We start from the raw sequence: 13,835 nt of genomic DNA, 5'->3' as shown, positions 1-13,835 counted from the left end.
ACGTTGAGACAGGCTGCACCTCCCACTACTCCCCTGCTACTCTCTCCCACTCAACATGAAAGAAATGGAAACCTGGCGAGTACGTACAAGACTTGTGGGAAAACCAGTCGGGTCATGATGCGCTCATGGATTTAATTAAATCAGTAGTTCCCACCATGGGTGTTTCTACGGGATGATGAGCCAAAAGAATGTTGGGAAGCACAGAATTAAACCACAGTAAACAAAGACATCAAAATGAAATAAACATATGCGCCATCAATCGGAAAAGCAAAGGCAGGGAAGGCTGCATGTTAACATCAGCAGAAAGGATAATGATAAAAGCAAATCAGCAGCAGACAGCAGATGCTTGGATTTACTTCAGCCGAGCGGCTCGATGGCAAATAAGGCAGCCACCGGAAAATACAGCCTTATGTATTTTAAAGACAAAAGCTTAACAATGTGGACGATACACGCCACCATCCTCCCCAACCAGCAACCAATGAGCATCTACATACAGTACATACTTAAGCACACACACATATATAATCACACGTTATGCATTCGTGTGCAAGTGAAGTATATATATATATATATATATATATATATATGCACAAGTGAATTATCCATGTATGCGCAAGTGAAGTATGCATGTATGAGCAAGGGAAGTATCCATATATGCACAAGTGAAGTATAAATGTATGTGTAAATTAAGTATATACAGTACGTATGCGAACGTGAAGTAAATATGTATGTGCAAGTGTTTAGTACCAGTATATATGTATGTGCAAGTGAAGTATGTATGTGCAAGTGTTTAGTACCAGTATATATGTATGTGCAAGTAAATTATTCAATTCTGGCCTAGGCGGCTTCTCGTAGTTCTCAGAATGAGTGTAACTGTTAGATTATTTCCACAAATCAAAAGATCTTGCACACTGTGCAACTGCACACTACAGTATGCAGGGAAATTAGTTAAAAACCACACACACACACCACAAAAAGCCAATATAGCAGCAGTCTGCCACAATATTATTTATACATTATATTGCAAAATCTTTCTCCTTTGCTCCAAGTGGGGAATGGCAATGGTCAAGTACAATGTTTACTGCCTTAAAGTGATAAAAAAGCAACCATAAAGCTTACAGGTGTCATTCAGAGTTCAGCTGTTGTTCTGATAGGGAAAACAGGCTGAAGTGTGCCTGTTACAAACCCCTGGTGGGGGGGCTTTCAGTTGAGGAGGTGTTCTGCTTTGCTCAGCCATGAAACTAGTATGTCTCATCTCAGAACATGACAGGGTGCATCTGACTGCAAACCTGTTTCAGTGGTAAAGAGCCGACTTTGAGATCAGAGGTTTTGAACTCAGGGAATATTTCAGGGCAGGTTGATATGTTTTGCTGTAAAGAAAAAAGAAAAAAACAGCAATAACTGAAATCATTTACCTATTCTTTTGTTTTGTTTTGTTTTGTTATAGCAACACAGCACGCACCTCAGTTCATTATCTTGTGTCATCTGGCCACTATTAAATTAATGAAAACATGACGTTTAATCAGAAAGTGGGAGAGGGAGGCATCTGTTTCTGGACGCTGGCCTGTAATACCTTTAACTATGTTTTACAGATTTGAAGAGTCATTTTAATTAGCTTTCAATTAATTGCAAATCGTTGCTGTAGTGAAGCGTACACACGCAGGCACGCAGGTGCACACACACACACACACACACACACACACACACACACACACAAGCCGAGTATGTCTAAGCTTGTTTTGTTGCTGTAGTTGCCTTTCAAGTGTTTTTTTTACAACCTATCAAGTATTTTCTCCAGTCTGTAAACTATAGTTGGGCAGCTGTAACCTACATTTGAAGCACAACTTTAAAAACAACACTGTTGCACTGAAGATGCCGCTGTCATTAAGTTGTATTCTCCCTGAGAGTCTCTTACCAATATCATTTTCAACATGTTTTGTCTGCCAAACAAGTTTTGTCTGACCTCCTCGACAGATGCTAAAGCCCAGCAAGATTGAGGATTGATTTTCTAAATGACTCACTTTACAAAGCTTGGATGCAGTTTCTTGTACCAAACTTAGGTTGGTGTCTAAACAGATAAATTGTCCCATCTAGTGGTGAACTGGGAAACTAAATTATTCATGAACAAAACCTTCCTAGTCTACCGTCTGAAGAAGTCGAATGAAAACGTTTTTTTCATTTCTGAAATTTTTCTATTACAGCACGCCAATGTTTGTTTACAGTTTTTTCCAACTGCTTACACACGTTTTCAAAACTATGTCTCCTTTTTTCAAAACTCTACACACAATTCCCAACACTGCACACACAAAATGCAAAATGCCTCACATCTCTTTCGAAATGAAACACTGCATTCAAAATACCATAAACACATCTCAAAATGAAGCATTTGCATCAAATGGCAAACACTTTTTTCATAATAGTACATTTTTGGATATACCATGTACACACTGTTGTTCTAAATCTGAAGCTCTTTTGTCTTTCATAGGCCTATATCTACATTTACAATGTTCTAGAGAGAAAGTAATCTGCTGAGAGGGGTTGAAAAGTTACAGTAAAACAGAAAATATTTATTGGACAAAACATCACGTCTGTAAGAGTAGCACAGCGTTGTATACAGTAGCATGAAACAAGAAAACAAAAGTACAAACAAATGTAAACCAAAGGTATCATTTTTAGAATAAAGAATATGTGTGTGTGTGTGTGTGTGTGTGTGTGTGTGTGTGTGTGTGTGTGTGTGTCGTGGGGGGGGGGAATTGTATGCACAAACAAAGTCTGATTGATTTGTAATGCTGAAATAGTCATTAGATAGTTGCATGCAGTATGGACGCCATTGTAAAGCTACTCAAGATGGGCTTCTCTAATGGTCAATCCGTGTTTGATCACATGATGAATAAGTGTGGCCCTGATCTCATCAGAGATGGCTCTCCTTCTTCCTCCTCCTCCTCCTCCTCCTCCTCGTTGTTGTCCCGTCTCTCCCTCCTCCTCTCCTTGCTCTCTGTCTATTGTTGGCATCCATTTTTTCAATTGCTTAAGCACAATTTTGAAAACAGGGACTCTTTTAAAACACTACACACAATTAGCACAACCACACACCCAATTAGCAGAACACCTCAGACCCTTTGCAAAAAAAAATATACACTAATTCATAAAAAACATATTTTGTTACCATATGAAACACACACGTTTCATTTGACTTAATTCTGTTTGAACCAGATACACACTGCTGTTGCTAACCTCAAACACTTGTAGCAATTCTACATCTCAGTGATTAGAGTACTGTAAATGAAGTACACAGAGAAAGTACAAATATACAATAAGTTCATCAAACACTGCACAAGACCAATGCTGCAGACTGAGGAAAATATAATTTATTTCACTCCATATACTCAAATCAGTCAACATGTCAACATGGAGAATCACAACAAAACATGTCCCAGTTTTCATACAGCTACTACAGTAGTCTGCATAACACTGTTAGCTCAGCAAACAACTAACAAACATAAAATATCAAGTACAGGTTACAATCACAGAAAAAACAACAACAAACAAAAAAATGATCTGCAAAAGTACAGAAAATACTAGACATTATCTCTTCGCCTAGCTGGATCTGGCCAGAGAATTTCATCAACATCACAGGCGTTATCCTCATTGGCAAGACAACCGTCTTGAATGTCGAATCCATCCTTGCACAGCTGGGCCGTCAACTTGGTCACAGGCGTCCTCCATGGCCTGAATGAGGGGTACCAGAGCCTGGGGCCGGAGATCGAAAACCCTCGCGTGAATATGGGCCTCCTTCCTCCTTGTCGTTCTCGACCCTCAATCCTCAAATGTCACAGGGAGGGGTATCAAAAGTGCTGATATGGTGCATACAATGAGCAGCTGATTGCTGTAACTGTAGACAGATTTTCTTTTACCTATTTCCTTGTCGAAATATCCTTATGACAGATGCCACTGTATGTCTAAGATTTGGCTGAACTCTTAGTCCAGCCTCCCTCAGCATCAATCCGTGGTTCACAACATGGTCCACAAGCCTTTGCTTTGAAATTGCAAGGAAATGACATCATGATGAATTTCTGTGCCAAATGCATACAAGTGTGTTTAGTGTTTTGCAAATCACTGTGTGTAATGTTTTGCAAAAAGTGTGAAGCTGTCAGTGTGCTTATAGTGGTGCACATCTGGGCCAGTGTTTAGCTCCATGAGTGTAAGGTTTTGCTAATTGTGGGAAAGTTTTAATTTGAGTGTGTAAGCAATTGAAAAAAACTGTAAATCAGTGATTGGTTAGTGTTCAGTTATGACATAATGTGTTTGCAAATGTGAGGAGTGTGTGTGTGCCCTGGTAAATAAGTGTAGCATTTTGATTGGTTGTGTTTAGCAAAGGAAAGCAAGTCACTTCCTGTTAGATTTTCGTGTCTTAGGTAGAGAATTGTGTGTAATGTTTTGAAAAAAGTGTTTTATGCAATTGAAAACTGAGTGAAAGGCTGAGAAATAGCTCATGGTTTTGGAGATTTGCTTTTTAATTTTGCACTTTGAGTGAGAGATTTCAAAAATTGTGTGACATGAAAAGATTTTGTGTGTAAGCAGGTGAAAAAAACTGTAAATAGGTCACAGACCAGACATTAAGCCACTCCTAAGCTGATGTCAACATCTCTCATCAGAAACACCTTGAAGAGTATTACAGACAAGCATTTCCTCTTCAAACATTAACTATTCTTCGCCACATTTTCTACTGACGCCACCCGTTTACTGCACCGTAACACCTAACCTTTATTGTGCCATATCATATCACCCAAGCAGCCTTTGAAAGATTTACAATGTCTGCATGCTGAGTCACTTCAGGCCTGCACACTCTGACACTTTCATACCTCAGGAATTGTGTCTGCGTCCTCCAAGTCTCATAACTTACTCAAGTCATTATAACAACCTCATGACACACTGGGTGTTTTAAACGGCACATTTTACTTTACAACAGCAGATTTACTGTATGAAATAATGCCAAGAGTGTTTGAATATGTTGAGTGATGTGATTGGTCATACCTATGGCCATGCAATATGTCTAACACTCCTGGCACTGCACAATTCACTGCAGAACTGTGTACGTTGTAAGATGTCAAAAGATTGCGGTGTAGATATCGATATTTTCTGCACCAGTGACGCCATCTGTTTCTCATTGCCCTGGTTATTTATCATAGTAATGCCTCTTAGTTTGAGTTTTTGTTTGACATTTCGGAGAAAATAGGCCAGTACCAGTAATCCAGATGTTGGCTTCTCATGCTGTTATGCAAGCGTTTTAATTCCAGGTTTCAGGGAAGAGACTTTGTCGTGGACAGGAGCAAAGGTGAGTTCAAAAACAGACCATGATGTGCATGTTGTCTGGTATGTGTCTCCAGCATTTACAGACTTACAGTACACATACCATGCACGTGTGAGCTTGGGCTGTACAATTAATCAAATTTCAATTGCGATTACGATTTTGGCTCCTAGCGGTCACAAGAATGGAGTAATCGAGAAAAGGGATTATTTTGCACATTACGTTTTTACAAGTAAACTCTTATTTTGTCTTGTGTTCAGAATGGGGAAAAAATTTCAAACGGGAAAAGTATTACGGGAAATTTCACAGTTCAAGTTGTTTTTACTGATAATTTGTTTCACAGATTTTTTTTTTATTCAGTAATTGGAACATCTTTCCAAAAGTCAATGAGTAATCTGTCTATTTTGTTTATTAAAAGCATCCCCAGCTGATGCCGTATAGCAGTCAGCTACTGGGGTCCACACTAACACACAATATGTACACATTACTTCACAGACAACCCGTTACAAGAATATATGTAAAATCACATCAATGTCGATACACTTATTATGCCCATATACATGCACATGCAGGTGTACACCCGCAGACATGCACCCACAGTCTCACTCAGGAACTATTACATCATAAACATCTTTTTTGGGGGGTGGCAGTAGCTCAGTCCGTAGGGAGTTGGGTTGGACCCCAGATGGTGCGGACCGAAGTAAAGAGTGTGGACTGGTTGCTGGAGAAATACCAGGTCAACTCCTGGGCACTGCTAACCTCTCAGGGCGCCTGTTCAGCAGTCGCAGCCCACTCACTCTGACATCTCTCCATTAGTGCATGTATAGGACCTGAGCATGTGTGTGTGTATTTCAGGCCAGTGTGTAGTGTGTAATAACAACAGAGTGTAAATTGTAATTTCCCCATAGGGGATCAATAAAGAATATACATTATAATTATAAATAACCCACAATCTAAAACCTTTTTGAATAGAACAAACAGGTTTTATAGAAATACAATTAATAATCTATTATTACTGTAATAATCGTGTTAATTTCAATATTGGTCTACAAGAATCGTGAGTGTGATTTTTTTCCAATAATCGAGCAGCCCTAATGTGAGCCCTCAGGAATACACATATCCCTTACATATTAATGATGCACACGCTGTAACTCCACATGAAGGTCATGGGAAATGTTCCAGAAAACACACCTGTGTGTCTCGTCAGCCACCCAGACGCACTGACCCTCATTACCATTGGTCCATCTGCATCCCTGAAGGCCATGACAAACCAATAGGAGTGTGTGTTGTCACATTCAGAGCGGGCGTTGCCTGTGGTGGAAAGTTTAAAAGAGAGTGTGTGCCCTGTTGTGCCCTCAGCAGAAGAATCAATCAACATGATCCCCATTGTGCTGGCCTCAGTGCTCATTGCTAGCGGTAAGAACATCTGGAATTCTTTAATTCTGTGTGTAACTGTTTATGTGAGTTGATGTGAGTGGGTGTGCATGCCTGCATATTACCACACAGGAAGCTAGCCCTGTGTAACTCTTTACTGAAAAGAAAAATGATGCAGTTTGAGTTGAAAAAGGAGGTTGCGCTTCAACAATGGAGATTCTCTGAGTGCTAAACCCAAAATCCAATAGGCATGCTGAAAAAGTGAAGAAAGTATAGCACATCTCAATTTCCCAAGTAAAGGAGGACAAAATCAATCAATCAATCAAGCTTTATTCATACAGCACCTTTCAAACATAACAAGAATCCAATTCAAAGTGCTCGGAAAACATCAAACGAGAAAAAGGAATAATAGAATAAAAAAAATGGATTTAGACACTAATGCCAAGACCAAGACAAATGCTCACCAAGACACATTAAAAAAGGAATAATATAATATAAATATAATATAATATATTAAATATATAATATTATATATATATAAAATATTTATTATCTTTATAAAAACAGGTAAAACAATAATTGTCATAATATACAAGTGAAATGACAGTATTTTAAATGTTATTATAATTTAATCATTTTATTGTTTAAGTGTTTATGTGTTTCAACATTCGTCTTAGAAATTACAAGACGTTAAAACACGTATCAACACTAAAACAATACAATTATTAAATTATTAAATTATAATAAAAATTAAAATACTGTTATTTCACTTGTTTAATTAGGCTCACGTCACAATAAATCAACGCTGACGCGTTTTGGCACAAAGCTTTTTTCAGAGCGTTGATGCAGTTTATTTGCCGGATGGAAGAATCAAATGTCATTGTTCTCCTACTCATGGACACACTCTATCTCATGTCCATCACACTCATGTCTTTGTCGTCCTGGTCCAGCCCTTGGGTGCGGCACCCCACCCATCGAGCCCCTGACTGCCCGCGTGGTCAACGGAGTAGATGCCAAGCCCCACAGCTGGCCCTGGCAGGTATGCTAATACTCTCACATCTGTCAATGTTTTTATCTTTACCGGCAAACTCAACGGGTCCGACATTTGCTTATAAGATCCCAGACCCAGCGGTTATTATTTCTGCAATTAAATGGCTGCTTTTGAATTAAGTCAAACTAGTAGGGGTGTAAATCACAAGTTGTATCACGATTACATTTTACATTGATTCTTTGGATAACAATGTGATATTCGCTGATAGTTTAAAGTCTGTCACGATGCGATTTCGATTTGATTTATTTCAGGTGCCTGCATTCGATATGAGAAGATATCATATGCCTATTTAACACAATCAGTTACATTTATAGCAACTCAAAAAAAGCAACTAAAATATTTTTTGCCAGGCATTTATATTTAAAAACAAACTATTCTTTTCATGAAAAAGAATAAATATGAAGGAATCTAAAATAAAGGGGCATTTTACAGACGATATGTATCGGTACTTTCACTTTGCATCGATAACATTGGATCGTGGATCACTGAATCGATATATCGATCCAGACCAATGTATCGTTACAACCCTGCAAACTATGCCACCCATTTATAACATCCGCAACCTGCCTCTATACTGTATCTTTTATGTTATCCTTTTTCGTCTCCAGATCTCTCTACAGTATGAGAAGAACGGTGAGTGGAGACACACTTGTGGGGGATCTCTGATTGCTGCCAACTGGGTCATGACTGCTGCTCACTGCATCAAGTACGAGCCGAGGAACACACAAACACTAAAATACAACAACCGATGCCCACCACTACAAGAACTGTACTTATTCTGCAACATACTACATTCCTAATTATGCACCCTTAACCCTAATAGAACATTTTTTCCCCATTTCTTTATTAAGAATACAGACATACACACAAACAGGCCAGGGTTTCCCCCCAGCGTATTGCAAGCCTGGTGACCCACTGGTCTAAGTTGCCCGCCACCAGGCCTAAGCTACTGGGAATTATTTTATTAATGTATTTTTAAGATGTTTTTATAAACTACAGTTACAGTAAGACGGCTCGGTTAAAAACGTAGAGAAAGTCATATTTTCATATCTCCAGTTAGCTTTTAGCACTGACTTAATGTAGAGCCCCGTGGAATCTTTCTTATAACTTTTTTTGAAATTCTCAATTTCACAATTCCGTCCATGATTCTGTTATTACAGAAACTATTGGGCTCTACATTACATTAAAAGGCTGCCATCAGTCTGTAACCGGACCCAGCCGGGCCCTCGTCGAAGTAAGACACTTTGCTAAACATCTTTACTGGGGGATACACTGAAGGCACATTAACAAATTCACTTCATAAAAAGAGCTTTTGCCTCAGGTCGAGCATAGGAACATAACATAGGAGCATGTACATAACAATTCAAAAGTAATCAAAAATAAAATAAAAAGGGCTGTGTCAAATTAACTGTCTCAAGTAAAGAAATCAATTGGAGGGCTTTTTTTGCCTTTATTGGATAGGAAAGCTGAGATATGAAAGGGGAGAGAGAGAGGGGAAGACACGCAGGAAAACCATCACAGGTCGGATTCGAACCCTGGACCTTCTGCGTCGAGGAATAAACCCCTGCACATGTGCGCCCGCTCCACCAACCAAGCTAACCGGCCACCAAAGCACCAAATTGTAGGGAACAAAATCTACCTTCTTATCTTCGACAAAGACGCCAAACTTTACAGACCCTAATAGAAATTAGGATCAGGCAAGTCATGAACTCCAAAGGTTTCAAACTCAAATGACATTCTAAAAAAAGTTCACTCATCTGGACCCCAGCCCGGTGTAAATCCTCTCGCCACATCAACTAATCCTCAATTTGAGCTCATCACATCCTTCAACTGTGCACTAAATCTTCTGTCAGGGTTAGCATGGACTTTAACAGTCTGTTCTCCCCCCCACCCACCCTCTACCCCCCAGCTCCAAGTTCTCCTACAGGGTGTTTGTGGGAAAATACAACCTGGTGGAGGAAGAGGCTGGCTCCAAGGCCATCCTGCCTGAGAAGATTATTGTCCATGAGAGATGGAACCCGATCTTTGTGGCCTTTGGGTAAGACAAGCAGAGAGCAGTCTGCTGTGATAACAGTAGACTATGCACCACATCATAATCTCATCTGTTCTGTGTCGAGGTGGAAAAAGTGGGCTGAGGCTCAAAATTCCATCTATTCACCTCAGTCCAGCACATAGTTTTAACAAGACGTTCATGCAGTTCATTTTTCATGCATCTCATATTTCAATTAAAAAAAAGTATAAAAACAACATGAATAAGAGTGGACCACTTTGACCATATTAGTGTACTCAAGTATGCAGCTGGACTTTTTCCACAGTGGGAAATTATAGAAAAGGAAGATAAGCCATTGAGTGGATTCATTTGTTTATATACATATATACATGATAACCCTTTTTGGCTCAGGACGAAGATTGTAAATTGCCTGTCAGTAGACTACCTCCCTCAGTCATTTTCTGTCTTTCTTGCAGAAATGATATCGCCCTGATCAAGCTGTCAGAGTCTGTGACTTTGAGCGACCATGTGCAGCTGGCATGTATCCCTGCTGCTGGCACTGTGCTGTCCAACCTCTACCCCTGCTACATCACCGGCTGGGGCAGGCTGTCCAGTAAGTCACTGTGGGTGGAAGGCTGGGTTGTGTTTGACATTGGGGTTTTTTTTCAGTTTAGCATCTCTTAAATGTCTTAAAAGCAGGGTTGGTAATGTCGAAAAGCTAGATTTGAAAGTAACGTGCTCTGGTTTATTGGCATTTCTTTAAACCAATCACAACCGTCTTGGGCGGCGCTGTGCGCCGAAAGCAATAATGGTGCCTCCGCAAAATAGCCGCAGGAAGGGACTTGTTTTGGTGGAACGTGCTCGCTCAAAAGTTGTTTTAGTCGGAGTTTAGAATGCCAACACAAAGAAAGAGGAAGTTGAGGGACATCCGTCCAAAACTGAGGGACAACCAGCAGATCTTCCGGCGGCACCGGAGCAATCCCCTAAATGAATCGTGGTCGGTAAAGACTATGTTTAGATTTATAATCAGCTGTGAGAGTGCGCATGATTTTAACTAGGGAAACCTCCAAAGTTGGAAAGAAAATCATAAGCATGAGATTTTAGCTGAATCTTTTTCTGCGGGAGGATAAGTCCTATATTGAAAATTTGGATTGAACTGTGCATTTTGGCACTTGGGGAAATGCTGTAAGGCAGATTTGACAGAGACTTAGTGTATGGGGATGATATTAATAGAGTCTGCTTGTGTGTTTTAGCCGGAGGTCCCATAGCTGATAAGCTGCAGCAGGCCTTGATGCCTGTGGCCGACCACGCCACCTGCTCCCAGTCTGACTGGTGGGGTGTTGCTGTCAGGACCACCATGGTGTGCGCCGGTGGGGATGGAATCGTGGCTGGATGCAACGTAAGTTTGAACTCTGTGTGTGTTTGTGTGTGCATGAGGAGAGAAGAGAGAAAATAGTTTTCACTTGTGTGTTTTCACTTATTTCTATTTTGTTCTAGAAAAGAAAAGCATTGTAAAGCTTGTTGATCCTGCTTTGGTAGTACCGTACTTAATTATGACAGTGTGAAGAAAATTTGAATTTGAATGCCTTGAGTGTGTTCAAAGTGTCTTCTTTTTATGTCATTAAGGTTCAAGGTTCTTTATTTGACAATAACAGAAGAAGTCGTTGGCAGTGAAAATCTTCGGCCTCAGTCACGCCAACAATGCACATTATATAACTTAAAAAAAACACAAAACACAAAAAAAGTAAAAGCTAAATCTGAATCTAAGACAAAATAATAAATGAAATAGTTAAAGTTAAGATATAGGGATACAATAAAATATATAATAAATAAACGTGTAGACAGTATTGCAATGAATAAGACTGGATGTAACAAGAAAAGTTGTAACGACTTTATGCATAATAAAGTAAAGTGTATAAAGATAAAGTGATGGTTTAGAGGTATAGTAACATGAGGTAAAGTGACAAGTGATGAGCTCAGAGCTCAAGAGTTCAAAAGTCGTGCGCCTGGCTAGCTCACCTGGTAGAACGAGCGCCCATATACATGTTGTCGATGTAGCGGCCGCGGGTTCAGTCCCGACCTGCTGCCCTTTGCTGCATGTGATTCCCCCTCTCTCTCCTGTGCCAACAAATTAATCTTTCAAAAATAGAGTTCAAAAGTCTTACAGCATTACATTACACTCCTGTGTTGTCGAGCTGCCAAGGAACATGACAAATGTTCCTTCAGTCCCAGTTATACTTGGTGAAACAATGTGTGTGTGTGTGTGTGTGTGTGTGTGTGTGTGTGTGTATGTGTGTGTGTGTGTGTGTGTGTGTGTGTGTGTGTGTGTGTGTGTGTGTGTTCTCACAGTTGTGCCTTGCCAGTTTCCCAGTGGCTCCACCAAATTAATAAAACATCCCCTCCCCTCCTTTCTCTCTCTCTCTCTCTCTCTCTCTCTCTCTGTGTCCAGGGCGACTCTGGTGGCCCTCTAAACTGTAAGAACACAGAGGGTACCTGGGAGGTCCATGGCATTGCCAGCTTCGTCTCTGGCCTTGGCTGCAACTATGAGAAGAAACCCACTGTCTTCACCAGAGTCTCCGCTTTCAACGACTGGATCGACGAGGTGAGGAGAAACACAAACACATTTGAACTCTGTTGCGCAGAAGCACCTCCAGTTGCAGTAAATGCTGTTTCCTTGTTTCCATTTCATTTAGCCAATGACTGATTCTTTGTGTTTTCAGGTTATGATGAGCAACTAAAGAAGACAAATTGTCAATAAAAAGACAAGCTGCATTTGTCTTGTGTGTGTGTGTGTATGTGTGTGTGTGTGTGTGTGTGCATTTGGATACCCACCAGATTTAGCAGACTCTCACATCTGATAAACTCACATTCAGATGACTAGTGAACGAATCCTACACTTTATTAAGCCACATTCACTGACTCTGTGCCTTCCCATGATTCCGGCTCAAAATGGAAACAATGTCAACAAGTGTCCAGCAGGTGTCATCATACACTCACGATAGGAAATTGGTTGTGACAGCTTTTCTGAATACAGATACTGTGCAGAATGACTAATGTTTCTACCTGCAAAAACAGCACCAACAAACAGACGTGATACACTGCAAATAGCTCACATAAAACATAAAGCAGGGGATTCAGACAAAATAGTCCATCTACAACATGTCAAATAGCACCAAGTTGCATATTGGATGATTAGAGTGAACGGTGTGCACTGTTACGAAATAGACCCTTTATATGAACTATGAATTTAATATCCCGGCTTGAAAGTGACCTGATTTGTCCCCGTGCCCTCTCAACAGGAGGGCTTTATGAAAACCATAATAGCAGGGAGTATCTTTCCTCATGATAATAACGCTCTGAAAATGAAGAAGGCTTAGAATGGCAAAATTGAGATTAACACTTCTGTCATTTTTTTGAGATGAGTATGAGAGAGAAGGGGGTGGGGGGAATTTAGAAAGAAAAGAAATTGCCTTTTTTTTTTTTATCTTACACTCTTTTCTCTGTCACATTTGCAAGATTCTCACAACGCCAAACACACCCTGATAGATTTTGACAGAGTAATGGAGCTGTGTGAGGGTCTTCATTGACATGAGAGGCAGTGATCAGACATGACACGTCCTGGAAGAGCAAGTAATGTGTGTGTGTGTGTGTGTGTGTGTGTGTGTGTGTGTGTGTGTGTGTGTGTGTGTGTGTGGGTGTGGGCTTGTTTAACTATATTTGTGGGGTCCAAAAAACCGGGAGTCCAGTATACTTGTGGGGTCCCGACAGCTTTGTAGGCCCAAAATGCTGGACCCCACAAGGTTAAAGGACTGTTTGAGGGTTAAGACTTGGTTTTAGGATTAGGGTTAGAATTAGGTTATGGTTAGGGTGAGGGTAAGGGTTAAGGTTAGGCATTTAGTTGTGATGGTTAAGGTTAGGGTAAGGGGCTAGGGAATGCATTATGTCAATGACGGGTCCCCGAAGATAGTGAAACAAACCTGTGTGTGTGTGTGTGTGTGTGTGTGTGTGTGTGTGTGTGTGTGTGTGTGTGTGTGTGTGTGTGTGTGTGTGTGTGTGTGTATTACTAAGAGCAGACAGAGGGAGACACAGGAAGTGTTGCTGTGTGTCTGTGA

At 40.4% G+C, this 13,835-nt stretch overlaps 1 protein-coding gene across 1 annotated transcript; it reads left to right on the top strand.

Moving 5' to 3' along the window:
• The first annotated feature begins 5,165 nt into the window (after positions 1-5,165).
• On the top strand, positions 5,166-12,500 carry ela3l (elastase 3 like). Its single transcript, XM_078249840.1, is given in 10 exon segments — positions 5,166-5,335; positions 6,472-6,659; positions 6,661-6,724; positions 7,633-7,721; positions 8,342-8,439; positions 9,643-9,771; positions 10,200-10,336; positions 10,977-11,122; positions 12,173-12,325; positions 12,444-12,500. Coding segments are annotated over 10 exon segments (1,089 nt in total). The 5' UTR covers positions 5,166-5,268; the 3' UTR covers positions 12,462-12,500.
• Positions 12,501-13,835: the final 1,335 nt, after the last annotated feature.

Source organism: Sander vitreus, chromosome 5 (genome assembly GCF_031162955.1).
Source record: "Sander vitreus isolate 19-12246 chromosome 5, sanVit1, whole genome shotgun sequence".
Lineage (NCBI taxonomy): Eukaryota > Metazoa > Chordata > Actinopteri > Perciformes > Percidae > Sander > Sander vitreus.
The sequence above is the reverse complement of the archived record's forward strand: the minus strand, read 5'-3'. Positions and strand labels throughout refer to the sequence as shown.